This window comes from Dipodomys merriami, unplaced genomic scaffold (genome assembly GCF_024711535.1).
Source record: "Dipodomys merriami isolate MVZ:Mamm:240054 unplaced genomic scaffold, mDipMer1.0.p SCAF_4, whole genome shotgun sequence".
Lineage (NCBI taxonomy): Eukaryota > Metazoa > Chordata > Mammalia > Rodentia > Heteromyidae > Dipodomys > Dipodomys merriami.
Window position 1 is genome coordinate 12,879,132 of NW_027205603.1, and position 21,111 is coordinate 12,900,242.

Here is a 21,111-nt window from a genome sequence, read left to right on the forward strand (position 1 = left end):
TTCTTTAGTATCTTATTGATCTTATATTCTTCCCTATTTTTTCTATGCTTTTTTTCTCTGACATGGTGAGTTCCTGTTGATCGATAGATGTCTGCATCTTTCTCCCCCACTTCTCCCCTAGCACATTCACATCGATTACTTTTCGTTCACCTATCACACATATTACTTCTCACAGTGCTCTTTTTTGCAGGCCATGGAGAAGTGTAAGGATGCGGGGTTGGCCAAGTCCATTGGAGTGTCCAACTTTAACCGCAGGCAGCTGGAGATGATCCTGAACATGCCAGGACTCAAGCATAGGCCAGTCTGTAACCAGGTGAACCCCATCATTCTGTCCCACTGGTCTCTTCATCCCGTTCCTCAGCTTCCTCTTTCATTAATTAGACACTAATGACACTCAACATTCATGCAACTTTGAACGAGACCTAGATGTATTTAAAATACAGAGACTTAAGTGCCTAAAACCATGTAGGTAAAACATCTGAGCCTCGGTTCAAGCTAGCATTTGGTTATACCCCAAAGTTTGAGCTGGAAGATGACTGATAGCCACTTCATATCCTGTCAATTTCCCACTGGTGGTTCTGTGAGCTGGCTTACTGATGGACACTTGTTTTGGCACTCTTCAGGTGGAATGTCATCCTTACCTCAACCAAAGTAAGCTGCTGGAGTTCTGCAAGGCCAGAGACATTGTCATGGTTGCATATGCTGCCTTGGGTTCCAACACAGACAAGGAATGGTAAAGATTTCTATGGAAATGTTTTAACCTTAGATATTGTACCTTCTCTAGTCACCACTCAGCAGGGTAGAGGAAATGAAGGATGAAGGAATATTTCATCTTTGTAAATCTTTACTAGCTCTCACTTACACTGAAAAGACTCATTAAAACCATCATTGAATAACAAAATCACAGTAAGCCATTTTAAAAATTGCAAATTCAGCCACCACAGCTCACTCCACTTTTCCCACTTTTCCCCTTTCTTTCCTTCATTTTTGTAGGTGTCAAGAGAAGAAAAATAGATATTGAAACACACATAGGGTATTTAAAAAAATAGTCTAGATGATTCATCGTCACCAACCTGAATGCGTAGCCCCGAGAAAAATAAAATATTCATTCTTAGACATCTCTGCCTTTCTTCTCAGGGTAAACAAGAACAACCCAGTTCTCTTAGAAGACCCAGTACTCAATAACATTGCTCAAAAGCACAGGCGAACCCCAGCCCAGGTGGCCTTGCGCTACCAATTGCAGCGAGGGTTATTGGTTCTTGCTAAGAGCTTCAATGAGAAGAGAATGCAAGAAAACTTCCAGGTACTGTACCTCACAAGATTATGGGCTACAGGAACTCCATGAGCCACTTCATTTCTCCCTGGCAGGCTGTAATTTGTGAGGCTTTCAAGTCATGTTTGTGCACAGCTTATTGCCTTGGACATTCCAGGCATATAAACACTGTATTTAATGGTCTTCCAGCTACTACAAAGAAGGGATTGTAGTGATTGGAAGGAATACTAAATAGAAGAGCAGGGTTAACCCTGAATTCTAATCAGACCACCCTTTGATTCACTGTATTTTCATGCTTTCACAGCATACTAGAGTCTGGGTAATTTTTTTTTTTTGGTTGATTGTGGGGCTTGAACTCTGGGCTTAGGTGCTGTCCCTGTGCTCTTCAGCTCAAGGTGAACACTCTACCACTTGAGCCACAGCACCACTTCCAGTTTTCTAGTGATTTATTGGAGATAAAAGTCTCACAGACTTTCCTGCCCAGGCCTGCTTTGAACCGAGATCCTCAGATCTCAGCCAGAGTAGCTAGGATTACAGGCCACTGGTGCCCTGCTGAGTCTGGGTAATCTCTAAAGAAGTTTTTTTAGCTCACAGTTATGGTGGCTGGGCAGTCCAAGAGTAGGTGAGTGTATCTGGTCAGAGCCTTTAGCATGGTGGAAGGTGGTAAGAGCTGGTGCATACAAGGACTAAACTCTCAGAGCAGGTTCTCTTTTTAAGTGCACATTACTTCATCAAGTAATCTAGTCACAAAGAGATCGAGAAACCCGTCTCTGCCTCCAGAATTAACCCTATTGCATACAATTAGCATGTATCACTTCACAAGGGCAGAGAGTCAAGGACCTCCTAAAGATCTTGCTACTTCCTTAACGTCACTAAAAATCGGGACTACATTTCAGTATGAGATTTGAAGAAGACAAAGTGGATTCAAAGAAGACAAAGTGCATGTTGTAAGATGGAAGAATCTGATTTGGATTAAAAAAAAAAATCTGAGGGATTTCTGTTCTAATCACAGACACCCACTAAATGTCCCTGAAGGGAAATGAGACAGCCTGTTTCTTGGCAAATTCCCAGGATTTTCACCACTAAAAGAATCTCACATCCATGAAAATTGTCTCACAAAACCTGCAGAAATTTCCACATGTATTTGAGTTTGTGGGGAGGGAAGGAAAGCAATAGTAATTGCCTCCAGAATTCAGGACTGACATTTTGTGTCTCTGATAGGTTTTTGACTTCCAGCTGACGCCAGAGGATATGCAAACTCTTGATGGTCTAAACAGAAATATCCGCTATTTTGAAGATTCTGAGTAAGTAGTAGAGAAGGGGGAGGAGTAGGATAGTGGGGAAATTCAGTTTATTACAATCTACAGAAGGGAGAATTTCTTGCTTTGGAAAGTTTTTTGCACATTTTTTTCCCCTCAATCCTGAGACTCGATTTACTCCAAGGCTCATGGCCCTGTCTAACCAAGACAAGTAGCTTGCGCTGGACTGAGTACAAGTACTCTTCACACTTCCATTGTCTGCACTGGATGTCATTTTGTATTAAAGTGGCTTACTTTTCAGCTCAAAAACTAGTTTGAAACCTCTGTACTAAAAACTATAGAAGCTGGGCACTGGTGGTGAATGCCTGAATTCCTAACTACCCATGAGGTTGAGATTGCTGGATCACAGTTCAAAACCAGCGTGGATAGGAAAGACTTTTAGCCTGGGCAGAAAGACTCTTATCTTTAATTAACCACCAACCAGCCAAAAGTGGAGCTGTGGCTCAAGTAGTAGAGCACTAGCCTTGAGCAAAAAAACGAAAAAAGAAAGAAAACTATATTAATTTTCAAGGTCATACCAGGTTAATAGTTCAATTTCTCTAGGCCCAACCTATATTTAATTAATTAGCTAAGACTCTCCAATTACCTTTCAGGTTTTCTCCTCACCCCAATTATCCATTTTCTGATGAGGAATGAACAAAACATTCTATGGGTGCTTCAACGTTCTTTGACTTTAGTTGGTGAGCAGAGAACAACTCAAGAATATGAAGCAAGCTGTTTTACTCCATGCTGCTAAGTCAGCTTAATTCTGCTGAGTTCCTGTTGAGGAAATAGAAGTTTCGGAATCTCGTATTTTTCTCAAAATAAAGATCTATTCTAAACAATTCTAGCCCCTTGCAGATCTGTCATTTGTGCTTGGATTTTGGTGTTGTTTTCCTGTTGAATGAATCTGAAATGCCAACATACCTGGAAGTGATCACAGGTAAGATGAATGTAGCTAAGGCCTTGGCATACTTTCAAGCTTTCAGTCTAGCTTTTCACTTGTCTGTAGTTCTTAGTTTTCCTGTAACTATTGTGCAATATACATTTTGTTACATTTTAAAATAGAGTCAAAGTTTAATTAACACATAACAATGTGTGAATACATAATACTAAAAATATCCAGATGTCAATGAAATTTATTACATCAAGAACATGGGAAAAACAGTCTCAAAATGAATTTTAAAAAAAGGGGTGGTCACATATGGCTATATGAATCATTATTTGCACATGATTTTATAGCAATCACCATAAAAATATTATATCAAGCAATTACAACAAATGAAACTTACAACAAATGAAAAACTAAGCAATTGACAATTGCTAGAATTATACATATCACTTCATTAAGTTTGAAGGATATGATTAGCATACAGAAACCAAGGAGAGGTGTGCGCACACACACAGAGAAAGAGACAGGGACAGAAAGAGTTGGTATCAACTTCCTTGCATTAAATAGATAATTTGACATATCCTACCTATGGTTGTTGTAAGGAAGAGGTCGGGGTACTCAGTTCCCAGGATAATTTAAGGAATTTGCCTCTGTTCAAGGAAATTGGGGGCTAGTGTCTATTTTTATAACAACACATTGGTCTTTTGCTGTTTGGGGAAATAGACTTACAGGTTTATTAATCTTTGGTAATGTTCAAGACAGGGAAAACTTGCAACTGTTCAGTTTTCAGAGTTAATAAAGTTACCCTAAATTGCTTAGTTGTAACAAAGGAAAAATCTAAGCGACTTTATATATATTAAGGAGTCTGTTTCATAGTTTTACAGATTTGACTCTACACTTTTATCTTAGTACCAAGCTGAGAACTGGCAAGGTTTAGGCTTTGACTGAGCAAGAAGTCAACACTGTCTTCCTCAGTCAAAAGAATGCTGGTCACACCCACAAACAAGAAAAAGTAAGACAATAAAATCATTCTAAGTCCTCCAGAAGGACACAACCCTATAAACAACAGAGTTCAGACTTTGAGCCCTGTAACTTGAAAAGAAAACAAGCGAAGGATTTATTTAGCAACTAAACTGGTGGTAATGTTGCAACAGCCACAGGAAACTGATATGGGATCCTCCTTAATGGTTTGGAGAGTTCTAAGTACACAGTTTATCATGAGCAAGTCCCTGTGCCAGGTCTTATAAGAGATACATTCTCTATAAGAGAGATAAATTCATGCCTTTAGTTTTGATAATGGTATCGGGAGAAATACAGTTTAACTTCACAAAGGAGTCCATGCCTACATGACCTTGCTCTCCTCAGATAACATTTTCCAGAGCAGGCATCACGCAAGCAACAGACTGAATTACGAAGTGGGGGCACTTGAAATGTCCAGGTTTTTATCACAAGTAAGGCAGGCAGATGCTGATGATGGCTGTATCTTGTATCAATATGTCCCACACAGGGAAAATACCTTACAGTGTGTCCACATACAACTACATGCATTGAGTATCATCAACTCATACCTTCTTAAGTTGTCCTCTTCCATGGTTTTATCCCTTTAATTGCTATTTAATCTTGGTACTTTTATACTTGTAAAGTAATAAAGTGCCCAGTAGGGGACAAGTATGTATTAAGATGAGTAACTGCCAGTCTTAAAAGCCATCAGAAATACAAGCCAATTGACATAGGAAGATGCTTAAAAGGGTTCTAGTTGTCTGTCTTTCCTGTGTGGAATGTGCTTCAGCAGAACCCAGAGCAGGGAAGAAGAACATATATAGAAATCACATTACCTGAAGAGACCAAGGGAGAGAAGAGCTTTGTGAACTCCAATTTCAGAATTCAATGAAAATAAACAGAGCACTTAATTACCATTTGCAAAGGGAATTAGCAACTACTGATAAGAAGTGTGACTGTATAAGCTCTAGGAAACTCTTTAAGTTTTCCTAATTTTGTTACCTGTTGGCTTTTTACAATGATTTCACAGGTGCAGTGATTGTGCCTTTTGCAATAGGTGGTCCCATGCGCCACCTGGTGGCTGAGTTAACGGACAGTTTTTGTGTAGGTTGAGGAAATCCATGAAATGCAAATGATTGATTCTCATTATGCAGGAATGCCATGCTTTCAAATCTGCCTACACATTCCAACTCACTTTTGACCTTGAAACGCTATTCAAGCACTCCCCTGATCATTTGGAGGCCTGGCTGGAACAGTTGAAACCTGAATTCTAGACCACTTCTTGTTTTAGTTCCTATGCTGTAAACAGCGTCCTTGACATGAACAATCACAGCTTTCCTTTTGAGGTGTGCAGGCAGATTTTGCTTTCAGATCATCTATGAGTCACTGGCAGTGTGTGTGGGGGATGGAGTGGGGGAGGGGGCAGGAAGGTAAAACATAATGGTTCTAGATGGATAGCCTATTGAAGCAAGGGATCATGATTATTCTTTTCAACTCTTGTATAATTCTATAACTCAGTTATTTCCTTAAAATGCAAAGGCAAATTTAATTTGTCAATCACCGATATTCTTCTTCAATGTAGTGGCCACATAGATGGACTCATAGAAATCCCGGTACCCTGTTGGGTTTTACAGACTTTACTCCTTTGTGGATCCCTGGAGTTCGTGGCCACTTTTCCTCATGACCACTTATGTCTTTTTAACACTCAGAACACAGTCCCTCTGGTTTGTCAGAGAACTAGGCTCTACTTGTTGCCTCCATCCCGGACACCGCTGCCCTGGATGCTGCCCCGACAGACCTTTGCAGAGATGGCCAATGACTCAAGCTTTGCAATTTGTCTGGGCTGAGCAGAAATGAGGAGAGCGGAAGCCATCTTCAGTACTCAATGTGGAAGGGATAATCTTTGTGATTTTTACTTCTGAAAAACAGAACACCAACTTTAAAACAAAGACCAAACAACAAGAACAACAACAATAACAACAAAAACCAACCCCTCAGGAACAAAGTGATTATTTTTAAGAGAAACATTTTAACTCTCTAGCAGATGAATTAATTTGGGGCTGGGCTCCAGTGGCTCACAACTATAATCCTACAGTGGCTCATGACTATAATCCTAGCTACTCAAGAGGGTAGGATCTGAGGACTGAGGTTTGAAATCAGCCTTGGCAGAAAAACCTGTGACTCTTATACCAATTAACCACTAAAGAAACACAAATAATAAATAAAAAAAATAGAAGTGGAGCTGTGGCTCAAGTGGTACAGTGCCAGCCTTGAGCAAAAATGCTAAGCGACAATGCCCAGGTCCTGGTGTCAAGCCCCAGTAATACACACACACACACACACACACACACACACACACACACACACACACACACACACACACACACACACACACACACACACACACACACACACACACACACACACACACACACACACGTAGTTTTGGGCTTTTTCCAATGGCCCATCCTCAAATAGTAAAGAATTATGACAAGCAGGTTGAGTTAACCTGGAATGTATATGGTAAAAGCCTACTAAGGTACCTAGTCATCCGATCTTACATTGCTCCTTGTATTTTAAAAAGAAAGTGTATGTGGGAAGGTGTATATAGTTACATAGGCAAGGTGGCCAGGCGGAGATTCTTGTTTAAATCCAAGAGGTCATTCATATCTTGCTCTGTTAATTCAAAATCAAATACCTGGAACCAAAATAAATGTTCTTAAGAAACTCGGCTCCATTCCCAATGGCATATGTCACCTACACAGCACTGTGCTAGACCTGTGAGGGACACAGAAGTACAAAAGGAACTTGGAATTGACCCCCACCACTCACTTTGGCTTTCACCATCTTGGTTTCTGATCTTGGCTTAGCCCCAGCTATATTAAAGAAAACTCAGGAATGATAAGGGGTGCACTGCCATCAACTCCTGGGAGTAAAGACCAAATGGGACTGCGAACGAGGTGTGGGAAAGAGAGTTTGTCCACTGACTTTGTCTTTTCCCCTCAAAAGATGAGGCCATTTATTCCATGCTCTCCCAACTAAGAGGCCTCACAGTTCCCAAGACTATGAGCTCTAGCATTTTCCACGTGACAGAACATGCTTTCTTAGCAGTCATCTTTTCTTCCTTTGACGATAGTATTATTACCCCCTCCCAGCCTGAATCCTTGCACACCCTGAAGGGCTATCCCCCCACAAAAGCAGCATTTCACAATGAATACCACCACCCATGGCTGCCCAGGAGGGCAGGAAGGGGCACATGCCCCCACCAGGGGAGAGACCCTGTGGGGCCCTAGCATCCACCCCTAGAAGCCAACTGGCCCCGAGCCTAGAGAAATGGGCTGTGGAGTGTAAATGGGAATTCTGAACACAAAGAGTCCAGGTGGTAGCATAGTTTGGAGCAAGTTCCAGCAGAACTTCAGCTCTCAAACATCTCTGAACGAGAGTCATGACTGGAATCCTTCAACACACACACAAGGACACTACTCTAGAGCGACCCATGAGCCAGCTTCTCCCAAAGACCCACTGGGCCACAGCCAGCTTGCTCCGAGGGTAAGCGTGGCCATGTGACGTGGCAGTGGGTCCACGCTCCCACACGGAGTCCATCACCATCTACCCCATGGGAGACCCTCTTCCCTCTTTCCTCCTCCTGTTGGAGTGAATGGAGCCCACACCAGGCCCCAGGGGACCCCTGATAGATGGGAGTCAGGGTGCTTGGACGCAGGGGAAGGCTGACTGTGCATGGACAGGGAGGGTTCTGTGCTGTCTGCACTGCTAGCGATGGTGAGCAGGCCCGCATGAATACATGGACAGAGGAATGCACCTACCTTTATATTCTCTTGAATATGACGTGGGGTGACGGATTTGGGAATCGCGATCACTTTCCGCTGTATCTGAAATCGGATCAAAATCTGCAGGGAGGCAGGGGAGAAAAAGCCTGTCATTCAGAGGGAGCCAACATTATCTCCAGTGTACACGTGAGTTCTGACATCCGGGTCCGAGTCCAGCGTGTCCTTCACACCCAAGCCCTCTGGAACTGGGACTTTCTGAGAGGTTTTATCAATACATCTGTAACGACTAACACCTTAATGAGAATCCCCTAATGTTTCCCAGGCCCTCTTCCCCCACCCCCCGCCACCCAAATAGCCTGGACATAAGAACAAGGAACAAGAGTGTCACCAAGGCCTTTGGGGGCTGTCTCTCACTCTGTCCCCACGGCTGGGGCAGAGGGGAGTGCCCAGGGACTTGTCCTGAGCACTGACAGGTGAGGAACCCACAGTGTGTGACATGAGTGAATGGGAATATGGAAGCTCTGACGAGCCATCAACTCATCCTAGGAACTGACACAGTGGGAAGACCTCGAGAGGTAAGCTCCCAGCCCAAGCTCGCACTCCCCACTCCGCCTCCACCCTCCCCCCCCCCCCCCCCCCCCCCCCCCCCCCCCGCCGCCCCGCCCTGCACCGTACCTGTGAAGGAGACTTCTTATGCTTCTTGGCGATCCTCTGGATCACAGGGTCCTCCATCAACTCCACCCCCTCACTAGGGAGACATAGCACAGAGTGGTGAGCCAGAAAATCCAACCAAGGTGCTAATCAACCACCAAACTTTTCTTCATAATGGAAGGTTTGGTATTTTCCCCTTGTGATCCATGCCTGCTTTTGCAGGAAAACACATCACCCCAAATCCACTCTCTGAAGATGGTCACGGATGACACTGTGGGGAACACACATGCGCATGTGCATGTGCGCACGCACACACACACACACATGCACGTCATCACTTTCCACACATCCTCTCAGCATGTTCCAGACCACACCATGATTTGAAGGACTGTAACAAATAAAAAATCTATGTTTACTATATGATCTATCTATATACAACATATACACAGTAGCATATATATAGTCTATATAAGAGATTTAGAGATCTATGACATTTGTCCTGGAAAAAGGACAAGCTCTAGTAATTAGGAGGCAACTTCTTAATTTTAAACAAACAAACAAACAAACAAACAAACCAGCATCTATGAAGCAGTATGTAGGTTCCAAGCACTGGGCTCAGTATGCTCCTTAAAGTGTCTGGCATGAACTAAACAGAACACTCACTTTCTTTCATAGGCCAGCAGTCCAGATGGATTCCCTACCGCAAGCTATCAGAGGCACTTCTATCCCAAAGCTCAGCCACAGAATGTGACCCGGCTTTTGAGGAACAACCCAGCTTTTGCCAAAGTTCAAATCTGCACACCTCCCTTCACAGGGAAAACACAGATGATAAGGTAGAAGTCATTTCAGCATCTCTAGGCACTGTGCTGAGCAAGAGGCTGGGACGGGGCCCTGCATTCAAGAAGCTTTATCGAGCAGACAGGCGAAGGGAGCAATGACAAGGGGATCTACGAGGGCTAGGCACAAAATACAAAGTCGGGGCTGCAGAAGGGCTTCTTGGGAGGATCGGCTGAGTTCAATCTTCAATCAGAAATGGGCGTTAAACTAGGTTTGAAAAAGTAGATTATCAAGAGTGGTGTATGCAAAGATAGAAAAGAACAGAGACTAGAAAGAACATTTTATCCAAGCAACCACAAGTCGTTTCACTGGGTGAATGCACCGGGGATTTGCGGGAATGGGGAGACATGAAGCCAGAGGCCCTCAGAGGACAGGCCAGCGGAGGAGCCTTGACTGAAGTAGAAGAAAGGTGGGTCTGGGAGGGACTTACAGGGTTCCTCTAGGACCTTAGGGAATTCCTGCTTCATCAATAGAAATGGTGACAGGAGAGATCAGAGGGCAGATTTGAGCTTCTGGCACAATGACTGGTGGATGTTGGGGTTGGGTTGGCTTGAGAGGTGGGGTGGGGGGAGAGCAGGGGAAGAGTGACACAATTCATTTCTGGCTTAGGTGGGGGCTCCCCAGTTGATTAGCAAGAGTGAAGTGCAAATTCCACATCCTTGGATGAATGTGAGGCCTGAGACTCACCCTGTAAGAGTGATCAACAGCTGACGGATGAACTAGATGGAGTTCCACAAAGCCATCCCTTTAGGCTGTGGTCCCTTAAAAGGCACAGCGTGGTTCAGAGCAGCCCAAAGTAACCGTCCAGCTTCCATCAGAGCTCCTTGCCTTCAGTTCAGGAGTGGACACCCTTTGAGTCCTCCACACCTTCATAGTGAAGATCTCCCAAATGTGGGGAGACATCTCTGCCCTGCTAGGACCTAGCCATTGAAGCATCCTTACCTTGAGCCACCCAGAGGGCGGTATGCAGTGACACATACATCTCTGTCTTGGCAGAAATTAATCAGTTTCTCCTGAGTAAGATACGGGTGGCATTCAATCTACAAACAGAATCACGGGACACCATGAAAATTCAGACCCACCGCTCCACGAGAGAAGATTTACAGCAAGGTCTCGGTTGTTGTCATTGATTAGACTCAGAGTTCTTCTAGAAGCCTGGGTGTTTTCATCCCCATGGGATAAGTTGGGTTTGATCATTTGTAAGATGCTGCTTGCCAAAGAGGTCTGCGGTTTAGACACTGACGTCATCTGAATGCTCAGCATCACCCATATGGTGAGGCCTTCATCATCAGAGGGCATCTGCCATATCCAGAGCCCCCCTCTCTCCCTTGCCCTTCATCATCCTCTATGACACATTCCTGCAGTTGACACCTCATATATTTTATTTGTTGATTGTCTGTTTCTGCTAGATCTGGCAACAACCATTCCTAATCATTTAAGGAGCTCCTCAACATAAAGATACCGACACAAAATAAGAGCTCTACTGTCTAGAAACACATTCTGGGCATGACGGTTTCAAAATAGGCTACACCAAACTGCAAGTCAGGTGGTGGCTGCACTGTGTGCTGGTGACAAGGACAGGACGCAGAAGCTTCTGGAAGGCTGAGAATGTGGTTTCTTGCTTGGGAGCCTGAGTTTTCTGAGTATGACCACTTGTGTCCTTTATGATTCATGGTGGATCTATGTTGTGCCATATTTTATTTTAAAGCTTATTATCTTACTCATTGGGGGAAAATATAATGCTTGCTTTTTTTGTGTGTGGTAGTAGGGTTTGAACTCAAGGATTGCACTTGAGCCATGCCTGTGATTCTTTTACAATTATATATATATATATATATATATATATATATATATATATATATATATATATTTTTTTTTTTTTTTCAGATAGTGTCTTCTGACTTTTGATTAGGGTTGGCCTTGTACCACAACTCCTGAGTGGCTGGATTATAGGTATGAGCTACCACAACTAGTCCTGTTTCATTCTTAACAGTCCCAAATGTCCAAATGCATTCTGATTTATTCACACAAGAGCAAGTGCATAGAAACAAGAAGGAATAACCTGCACTCTCACATGCATATATATGGATGACATTAACAAACACAACACGGGGTAAAGGCACCCAGGCAAAGGGGTCAACAACAAATCACTACATGAACGACAATAGCAACAGCAGCTATCTCTCGCAAGGCCAGGCATGCATGCCAACTGGAAAGGAGAAGTGTTGGTAAGGTGTGGCTGGGGCATTCCTTGTGCTGTTTCATGTCGTTAATGCTGGCCATAGTGTGAGGCTTGGTTTATAAGAATTCCTTGGCTGGGAAGGTGGCTTAGTGGTAGAGTGCTTCCCTAGCATGCATGAAGCCCTGGGTTCGATTCCTCAGTACCACATCAACAGAAATAGTCAGAAGTGGTGCTGTGGCTCAAGTGGTAGAGTGCTAGCCTTGAGCAAAAGAAGCTTAGGGACAGTGTTCAGGTCCTGAGTTCAAGCCTCAGGACTGGCAAAAAAAAAAAAAAAAAAAAAGAATTCATTAAGTTCTGTTCTCATGTGAATTATATAAATATATAATATATATATAATAAATATATATTAAAATACATGCATACAATTCATATATAATATATAGTATAAATACATAATATACAATTTATATATAACATACATGATATAATATATAGTTATATACAAATTGCATATGTATATCTATAGTATACTAAAGGATATTATATATAGTATATATATACTTTTTATCAAAATGTTTTTTTATAACTATTAACTCATATGAATATAATTTTATATATAACATATATATAAGTTAACATAGGTCAACATATGTTAACACATGTATAAGTTAACACACATATAAGTTAACATATATAACATATATCATGTATATATGTTTTCTATATATAACATATAAGTTAACATATATTACATATAACTTATATATAACATATATGAAAGTTAACACATGTTATATATGTTATATATAAATTAACATATATAAGTTATATGTATAAGTTGTATATATCATTATATATACAACTATGTAATATATATGTTTAACTATATATGTAATATATAATGTAACACATTAGATATATAATATATAATTTATAATATATAACATATTATATATGATTATATAATTATGTATTATATATTACATATTATATATGTTAAATATATATAATATATATAATATATTAAATATATATAATATAATATATAACAATATATAGTTATATATGATTATGTAATCATGATTATATTATATAATCATATATTATGTAATTATATAATTATGTATTAGATATAATATATATTATATAGTTATATATAACTATATATATCATATATTATATTACCAAAATAACTTTTTGGTAAGGTTTCAGTGAAATAAAACACTGTGAAATGTTCCCTGGCCATACAGAGCCAGTTAGATGAATAAATGCAATGGTCTTTGCCTCATGAAGACTCTCTCTGTATTATAAAACAGAAGGAATATGAACACCCCATCTTGGCAGTCTGAGAGCCTGGTAGGTGTTATGTCAGCCCTCCTTTTCTGAGGCCCGTCTGAGGGCATTAGAAGAGGTAGAGCAGGGCCTTGTTCTCGGCAGTGGAAATGAGGGTCTGCTGAGACTACCATCCTCCTAAACACACCAGTGACCTGTCCATAGCCGCCCGTGGCTAGCTGCCCTCCAGGCTGCCCTCCACCTGCAAAAGCACTGCCTAACTACATGTCTTCACTCAAGCCACTAGTGCACACACCTGGTTGGTCAATGGCTTGAACCTCAAATTAGGCTTATTCAAAAGCATGTCAAGTTGTTCGCTGTTGAAGTTGGACACGCCGATGGCTTTGACCAGGCCTGTGACCACCAGGTCCTCCATGGCCTAGAAGAGAACGAAGAATGCTGCTGGGTACCCGAGCTCTGCCTGGATTCCACGGACAAGGCACTTCCTTCAGCAACTTCACAGAAGCTTTGGGAAAACGTCACAGAAAATACATTTACGAAACTTTACCTGAAGCATCACAAGAATTTCTACAGCCATGGTCTTGTCTCTGTTCTGTTTCTTAACAATGGGGGACACTAAGCTGGAACTGGGAATAATTTGCCTATCTTACAGGGCAATTGTTTTTTCCACCCTTTGAACTTAGGGCCTGGGTACTATCTGGAGCTTTTTTTTTTTTTTTTTTTGGTGCAAGGCTAGTACTCTACCCTTTGAGCCACAGCTCCACTTCCAGCTTATTAGTTATTAACTGGAGTTAAGAGTCTCATGGACTTTCCTGACCAGGCTCAGCCTCTCTGAGTAACTAGGCTGTATATGCCTTGATCCATGCATACAGCCCATTTTGTGCTGATTATTTTTGAGAGAGGATCTCACTGTGTTGGCCTGAGATGGTCTAGACTGAGATATTCCTACTTATGCTTCCTGGCATAGCTAGAATGACAGGTGCACCTCACCATGGCCGGCTCTTTCTGCTGAGAAGTGGTCTTGTGAAATAGAACGGCAGTCCACTTAAACTCAGCCCCCAGGATTGGGCTCTGCCACATTGCTTAGGAGGCAAAAGTGCATCACCATGCCCAGCTAGTGGTTTACATGGGGTCTCAAGAACTTTTTTTTTGCCCTAGTTGGCTTGGAACTTTAATCCTCTCAAACTTCTCCTGAGTAACTAGACATGTGCCAATGACTAGTACCCAGTTGAAAACACAAGATTTTTTTTTACCTTGTCTTCATTTATGTTTTCTGAAATCAATGTGACATTTCTGAACTAAAAAATGTTAACATTGAGGGAAATAAAAAAATTATCCTTCAAATGTTTTAGAGAGACATACCATATTAGGGTCAAGATAACAAGAAAGTGATCGGACATAAATATACTCATCAGATGAATACCTGAACTCACAATTCATACCACACATCTGTGTCTCAAGACAGACTTAAGTGAATTTGAACACAAAAAGCTTAAAAGGTCTCCCAGTGTTTCCTACCTGGACATCTCTGAGCAGGGATGACGTTTCAAGATGGTGTGGCTTAGCTTACCTCCCAGGTATCCAGGAAGTTCGTGTCACTGGGTATAACCATGCCATTGTCATCCAAAGGTAAGTCTTTGTCTCCAGACTGTGAGAACCGGAAGAAAAAGAGCATATTGGGGATTTGTCATTATCCTCTAGGGGGAGTCTGACCAGGAAAAGGATCCAAAAATATGGGGGAAAACTCCAGTCAGCAGAGTGGGGTCTAAGCTTTGGTCCTGATTTCTCAATCTCCATTTTCCTAGGACCATGAACTGGATGGCCAGCCAAGGCTCTGCCAGCCTTGAAGTTTACTCTCTCTCTCCTAGAAGGCAGGGAAGGAGGGCTTTGAATCTCTGCTACATAAGTGCATGATTTCAGGGATGGAGGAGTTGATTCTTCATGGCTTAAGAACACAGCTTTCTCCCAACTCCGCTGTGGGGACTGTTTCTTCTCTTCTGAGAATTCCAATCGTAAGGAGAGATAATACGATAAGAAAGCAAAGATGCACATCTCTGCAGAAGGTGGAGAAAGATACCGTACAAGGGTAAAAATCAAGCTCTCCTGAGCAAGTACAGGGACTGAATCCCATCTATCCTCTTTACTCGGGTACCATCTCCTTCTGAGCATGTGCAGGATAGATGGAAATCTATCCTCTTTATTCACGCACCATCATGGCCTATGTGTCATGATATGCTGGCAAGTGACAGACAACACACATGTAATAACACCTAAACAATGAACATGTTGAAAGTTCCAGCCTGCTTTCTAATTTTTTTTCAGGAAGTTTCCACTATGAACTGTAGCAACTATTTTGCTTCAGAACTACCTCCTATCTTGACATTTATCTAGTCTCTCATGCAAATCTAATTACCCTACCTGGAAACCCATGGGCCAGTGTATGAGGTAGAGATCCAGGTAATCCAACTTCAAAGCCTCCAGACTCTTGGTACATGCCGACTCTACTGAGGACTTGCTGTGGTGGGTGCACCAGAGCTACAGTAAAGAAGGGAGGCCATGGTTACAAGCTACATTCAGTGCTAACACTGAAGCATCCCCAAAGACCCACAGAGCTTCTATGTGGAAGACCACATCTCGATTCAACAGTGAAGACTCCGGGAGATGTTCTGAGGGGAGGGCAGAGACATTATACTAATATATATGTATAATTTGAATTGGGCACTGGTGGCTCATGGCTATAATCCTAGCTACTCTCAAAAGAGCTGAAGATCTCAGATATGAAGGCAATCCAAACAGACAGATCCAAGAGATCCTTATCTCCAATCAACCAGGAAAAGGCTGGAAGCCTTTTCAAGTGGTTCAAGTGATAAGATGCTACCTTGAAGAAGAAGTTATTAATGGGAGGGGTTTTTGCTTATTTGGATCCACTGGGACCACAAAATGCAAAAACAATACCTACAGGCAGAAAAGGTATGAATAAAAAAAATCAGAATTTTTGGGGGGGCTGGGAAGGTGGCTCAGTGGTAGAGCGCTTGCCTTGCATGCATGAGGCCCTGGGTTTGATTCCTCAGCACCACATAAGCAAAAAGAAAAAAGCCGGAAGTGGTGCTATGGCTCAAATGGTAGAGCACTAGCCTTGAGCTGAAGAGCTGAGGGGCAGCGCCCAGGCCCAGAGTTCAGGCCCCATGACTAGACCCTCCCCCCCCCAAAAAAATCAGAATTTTTATATCATGTTTTCCAGTCATACATACTTCATGTTCTAGCTTCTCTGTTGTTCTAAGATATTATAATCATGCATGTTAAACCAGGTAACTTTATATATATATATATATATATATATATATATATATATATATACATAACATGTCATATATAATATATTGCTTTATAGTAATTTAGTGTATTTCTTTCCACATTCCTGAATAACAACTATTCTAAATTGCTTTTCCCTTCATTATTTTCCCTAATACATTTTTTATTAACATTAGAGGTCAGCTCCAAAGCTCTGTTACAAGTAAAAATAAAACTAATGAGGAAATTTTTTTATAAAAGAGCAGGCACTAAAAAAATAAAAATAAGTGACAAACAGAATTTAATAACACAAAAAAGGACAAATTCTAGAAGGTTTACTTCACACTGTGAGCAAAAATGATCTCTGAGTGATAAATATACAAGTGACTTATCTAGTTTTAGTTACATTTAGTGACAGGTCCAAATTTACAAAAGAATGAGCACACTTTCCTGATGGCTATAACCCTCTTAGAAGCTACTTGCCCTCAGATGATGGCTTTCCTTGGATAAGCATACATCACTCCTTCTTTCTTTCTCTCTATTCTCTAGCTGAGAACAAAGACAACAGAAGTTGATGAATGATGAAATTGTCACAAGGATCAATGTTAAGAGCGGATTACTTCCAAGTAAAATAGGAAGGCAAATCCACCACTGAAACAACTATAGAAGTTTAAATCTAGAAATGACTCAGGAGATGATCGAACTCCAGCTCTCCTTTTACAGATGCTCTTGCTGTGCCCCTTAGGCTGACAAAAGTACTGACAGCTAGAAATTGAATGTGAGACTAATCATCTTGTGGTCTTGACATGCTGCTTCAAAGGAGAAAAATTCAAAAGGAAAGAAAGTCTTTTGTTTCCTACTATCATGGGTGCATTGTGTACATTTTCCAAGGGCTTACTTCTTAAAGCTCCTTCACATCCATTTTCTCATCTCCATCTCTGGCCAGTCTGTCCATCATGGCCTTCACCATCTCCCATCTTACACTGTGTTAATACTCCCTAACAGGTCTCCCATCTCTGTGTCAAATGTCTCAAAGGCACACTCCTTTCAGCAGGTGTGAGATCCCACAGATAACACAACTCGCTTCCATATAATATAAATTGCTCTGCTTAAAAACTGACTTTTTCTTTAAGCCTCTAGGAAACAGTACAAATTCCTTATGTGGCACATTAAGACTTCAAAATCTGAAACCAGTCAAATCTCCAGTTCTCCTTACTTTCTTCAGCTTCCCATTGTGTGATCTGGGAATACCAGATTTCTTACAGATTCCTCAAACTTCCAGGCTGGTTCACGCCTGGTGCCTGGACTCCATCTGCCTTCTCTATTAAGCCATTTTGCAGAGCTTCTCTACCCAACTTGCAGAGTTTTTTATTATTCAGCAAATTTGGGGTAGAACGTGGAATCTGTGTTTTACTAATCACCCCCATATGATTGTGAGTTTGGAAATTCCTGTGTAGACAGAGTTCATGATGGCCTAGAGTTTTGGCCCATTGACTGCTGTACCCAGAGTGACCACTACTCAATCAATATATTTCACAATTGGATTGTTTATTCGAGGATCTCTGTGCATTTCCAATGGCAATAAAGGATATGAACCAAATATACCTACACACATGTGGTAAGACTTGTTTGTGAAAAGTCCTTGTTAATTCTGGTTTGAGCACAAAGCAGAGTCACCAGCTGCCATAAGAAAACTGTCAAATCCTCCGTGCTAAGTTATTTTACCTCTCCTGTGACCCAAGACAGGGAGGCTAAGGTCCTGCTGTCCTTGTAACTGAGAAGACCCTACCTTACTGGTCACGAACAGTTCTTCTCGTTTCACGACACCCTCCTGGATCTTGGAGGAGATTGCTTCTCCAATCTCATTCTCATTGTGGTACAGATAAGCACAGTCGAAGTGCCGGTACCCCATGTCAATCGCTACCTTCACAGCATTGATCACTTCTCCTGGCAAGGCCTGCAAAGCCAACAAAACCTAAGTGTCCCTTCTTCAGTGGGGTATCCCATTCCCACCCTCCTCCCCTTTCCACCACAGACGTGGAATCAAGTAATACATACAAAAACATTAAGTCACCAAGTTGATACTGGTTGTAACCACTCCCCCAAATCAGGGATTATCAAAGTCAGAAAGGAATTTATTGATAATCTGTTACAGCTCTTTTACATCATGGGAGGAGCACTGCAGTTACTTTTAGTACCAACAGAAAATTGTACTAGATGCCATACTTCCTGCATGATCAAAAGAATTAAAAAATGTAGAATAAATAATAAGAGACAGCAAGAGATATAAGATCCTTCCAGTAGACTCAAAGACTAAACAGGAGGCTAACTGTAAAGTTAAGTGTTTGCTTATGAAGGCAAGCCACCACACAAACGAGCACAAGATAAAACACGAAAAACAAAAAACCCCAGACAGACTAAATGCCATAAGTAATATAGATGGAAGTTCAGAAAAGAGAACAATTACTATAAACTGGGTTCTAGAAAGGAAAGGATTTAGAATTTGGGAATGACTCCTGGGAGAAGACTTACAATATCAGTAAAAAGGAAGATTTCTAGTTCACTAAGTCTCTTTTTACTTGAGCTTCTCTGTAAAGCTATGAATATATCAGTACAATTATCTTCATGTAAAAAGGAACAAACTCAGAGTGGCTGAAAATTAATAAGGCAAGTATCTATCATATGTCATAGAAAATAAGAATGTTATCAGTAAACTAATAGGATGTAATAAGTAATGCCAGATATGAGTTATTTGAAGAATGTTAATAAAATAGAAACCCCTAGAAAGATTGGTCAAGAGAAGGTCAATTTGTAAAAATAACATGAGTTCATTGCAGGATATGAGATAAAGTATATTTAAGAGAAAACAAGATGGCATAGAGGTGCACATTTATAATCCTAGCTACTCGGAAGGCAGAGGAATGAGAACTGTTGAGTTCAAGGTCAGCACAGGAAAAGTCAGCCCTGAGATCCTATCTCAGAAAACAAAACATAAACAAAGGGGCTAGGGGGAGGGGGGGAAAGTGATGTAAAAATGGAAAAAAAAATCCTAGGGAAAAAATCAGGTAATTCTAAAAGCAAATCCAATTTGGCTAGTCCTGAAACTGCTGAAGTGATGAAGCAATTAGAAAATAAAGGAAACCATCAGAGAGTTCTGTAAAATGTGTAGGAAATGATTGCAATTCAACAAAATCTTTCAGTCAAATAGAAAAAAAAGGGACCACTCCCAATTCTTTCTGCAGAACCAGCCATAAGAATGGGCTGAATGTCTATCCGGTGCACATCCCTGGCTAACCGCTGAGACCATGTATGAACAACGACAGCCCTGGCCCCTGGATGCTGGCCAGCAAAGAGGAGAAATCGCGTCCATGATATTTTGGCTAGCAGGGGATGAGTATACTCGGATTTAACCAATTACCTCCTGTGTGACTTATCTGAGAATGTTTCTATCAAGGATTACATTTAACTATCATGTGATTCAAGAGTTCATTTAAAAGGCTTTTTAGCTGATACGGCAGCTCAGATGACAGTCTTCACTGCTCCTATCACGGAGCACTAATGTACCAGTTGCCCTTGAGCTTGTTCCAAGGAAGCCAATGGAATTCTGAAGTTTCTTTGACAACCACGCCGGCACTTTCACCGTTCCCTGTCTCCTTGATGCGGCTGCCACCCCCCTCTTCACGCTGGCATCCAGTCGGAGGACCCCCTCTGCCAGAGTTCTCCACGCCTTGAGGCCCCTCCTGTGGGCTTTCCTCCTTTTGCTTCTAAAGAACTGATCACTGACTTGGCCTCCGCATCCACCGACTTCTTCTCCCCACGCATCTGGCTGCCCTCCCCATTCTCAGCCAAGCCATTGCCCAAACATTCCCTGGTTCACGGAGGAAGGGGTGAACTCTCCCGGACCAGAACGATCCTTTGGGGTTCGAGGAAAGCACCCCGGTGACAAAACCCCTTGCCAAGCACGCATGAAGCCCTGCGCTGATTTCGCAACAAGTCTCTGTGTGCTGGGGTGACCCCCCCCTCAGAGTAACCTCTGCCCTCCTAGATGACCTCTGCAGCCTATGACCTTTGCGCCTCCCCCCCAGGAGTGACCTCCGCTTCCGGGAGCACCCGGGGAGCACAAACGGGGTCCAGCTGGACAGCGCGGGCTAGGCCAGACGCCACCCCCCCGCTTCCCCCCGCCCCAGGACAGGGAGCCCAGGGGGAGGGTCCCTCGCGCCCAACTCCCCACCTTTCCCCCCCGAAGCCGGCGTGCTTCCTTCCCGGCCCCGAAGCCCGCGTCACCTTCCAAGTGCCCAGGCCCACCGCGGGGATCTTCTCCATGGCTCCCCGCGTCACCGCGCCGCCGCCGAGCGCCGTGCAGCTAGTCACGGAGACCCAGGGCAGAGGATAACGGAAACGCGGCGATGAGCGCTTCTGATTGGTGGAAATGTCGGCGGTGAGAGAACCGATTGGTTGGAAACTTGAATCCTGATTGGTTGGTCCAAAGTATGGCGGTTCTCTGATTGGCTGGGAGTGCTGCCCTGGTTCCTGAATCGCAGCAGTGGGGGGTGGGTGTGCGCTCTCGTTCCCACCGGGTCTGGGGTGTCTCCGGGTCCCCTGGCGGC

General features: G+C 42.5%; 2 protein-coding genes across 6 annotated transcripts in view; one reads left to right on the forward strand and one right to left on the reverse strand.

Annotated features, from left to right (window-relative positions):
• LOC138805664 (aldo-keto reductase family 1 member C3-like) overlaps positions 1–3,421 on the forward strand; it is a 36,937-nt gene extending 33,516 nt beyond the window's left edge. For all 4 annotated transcript variants that reach the window (XM_069990570.1, XM_069990569.1, XM_069990567.1 and 1 more), the window contains 5 exons: positions 191–313; positions 624–733; positions 1,138–1,303; positions 2,495–2,577; positions 3,186–3,421. In XM_069990570.1, the coding sequence (XP_069846671.1) occupies positions 191–313; positions 624–733; positions 1,138–1,303; positions 2,495–2,577; positions 3,186–3,228 (525 nt within the window). In that variant the 3' untranslated portion in view covers positions 3,229–3,421. The remainder of the gene's footprint in view (positions 1–190; positions 314–623; positions 734–1,137; positions 1,304–2,494; positions 2,578–3,185) is intronic.
• Positions 3,422–3,677: 256 nt separating this feature from the next.
• On the reverse strand, positions 3,678–20,878 carry Akr1e2 (aldo-keto reductase family 1 member E2). 2 transcript variants are annotated; one of them, XM_069990571.1, is made up of 10 exons: positions 20,789–20,878; positions 18,294–18,461; positions 15,632–15,748; positions 14,784–14,861; positions 13,509–13,631; positions 10,681–10,778; positions 8,926–8,998; positions 8,287–8,370; positions 7,078–7,160; positions 3,678–6,380 (listed from the first exon to the last, which is right to left on the reverse strand). In XM_069990571.1, exons 1-10 carry the CDS (start codon positions 20,825–20,827, stop codon positions 6,338–6,340), a joined length of 906 nt encoding a protein of 301 aa, XP_069846672.1. In that variant the 5' UTR covers positions 20,828–20,878; the 3' UTR covers positions 3,678–6,337. The 2 variants fall into 2 exon arrangements, with proteins under 2 accessions (XP_069846672.1, XP_069846673.1); XM_069990572.1 differs by lacking the exon at positions 18,294–18,461 and having other exon boundaries at positions 3,679–6,380.
• Between the last annotated feature and the right edge of the window lie 233 nt (positions 20,879–21,111).

Bases quoted from the DNA above. Each gene is read 5' to 3' on its own strand.
- Akr1e2 (XM_069990571.1), bottom strand. From the start codon at position 20,827: ATGGAGAAGATCCCCGCGGTGGGCCTGGGCACTTGGAAG. The intron at 15,749-18,293 runs GTAGGGTCTTCT...TCTTTACTGTAG, and splicing joins AACTGTTCGTGACCAGTAAG to CTCTGGTGCACCCACCACAG. The intron at 8,371-8,925 runs GTACGGTGCAGG...GCCTCCCTGCAG, and splicing joins ATAAGAAGTCTCCTTCACAG to ATTTTGATCCGATTTCAGAT.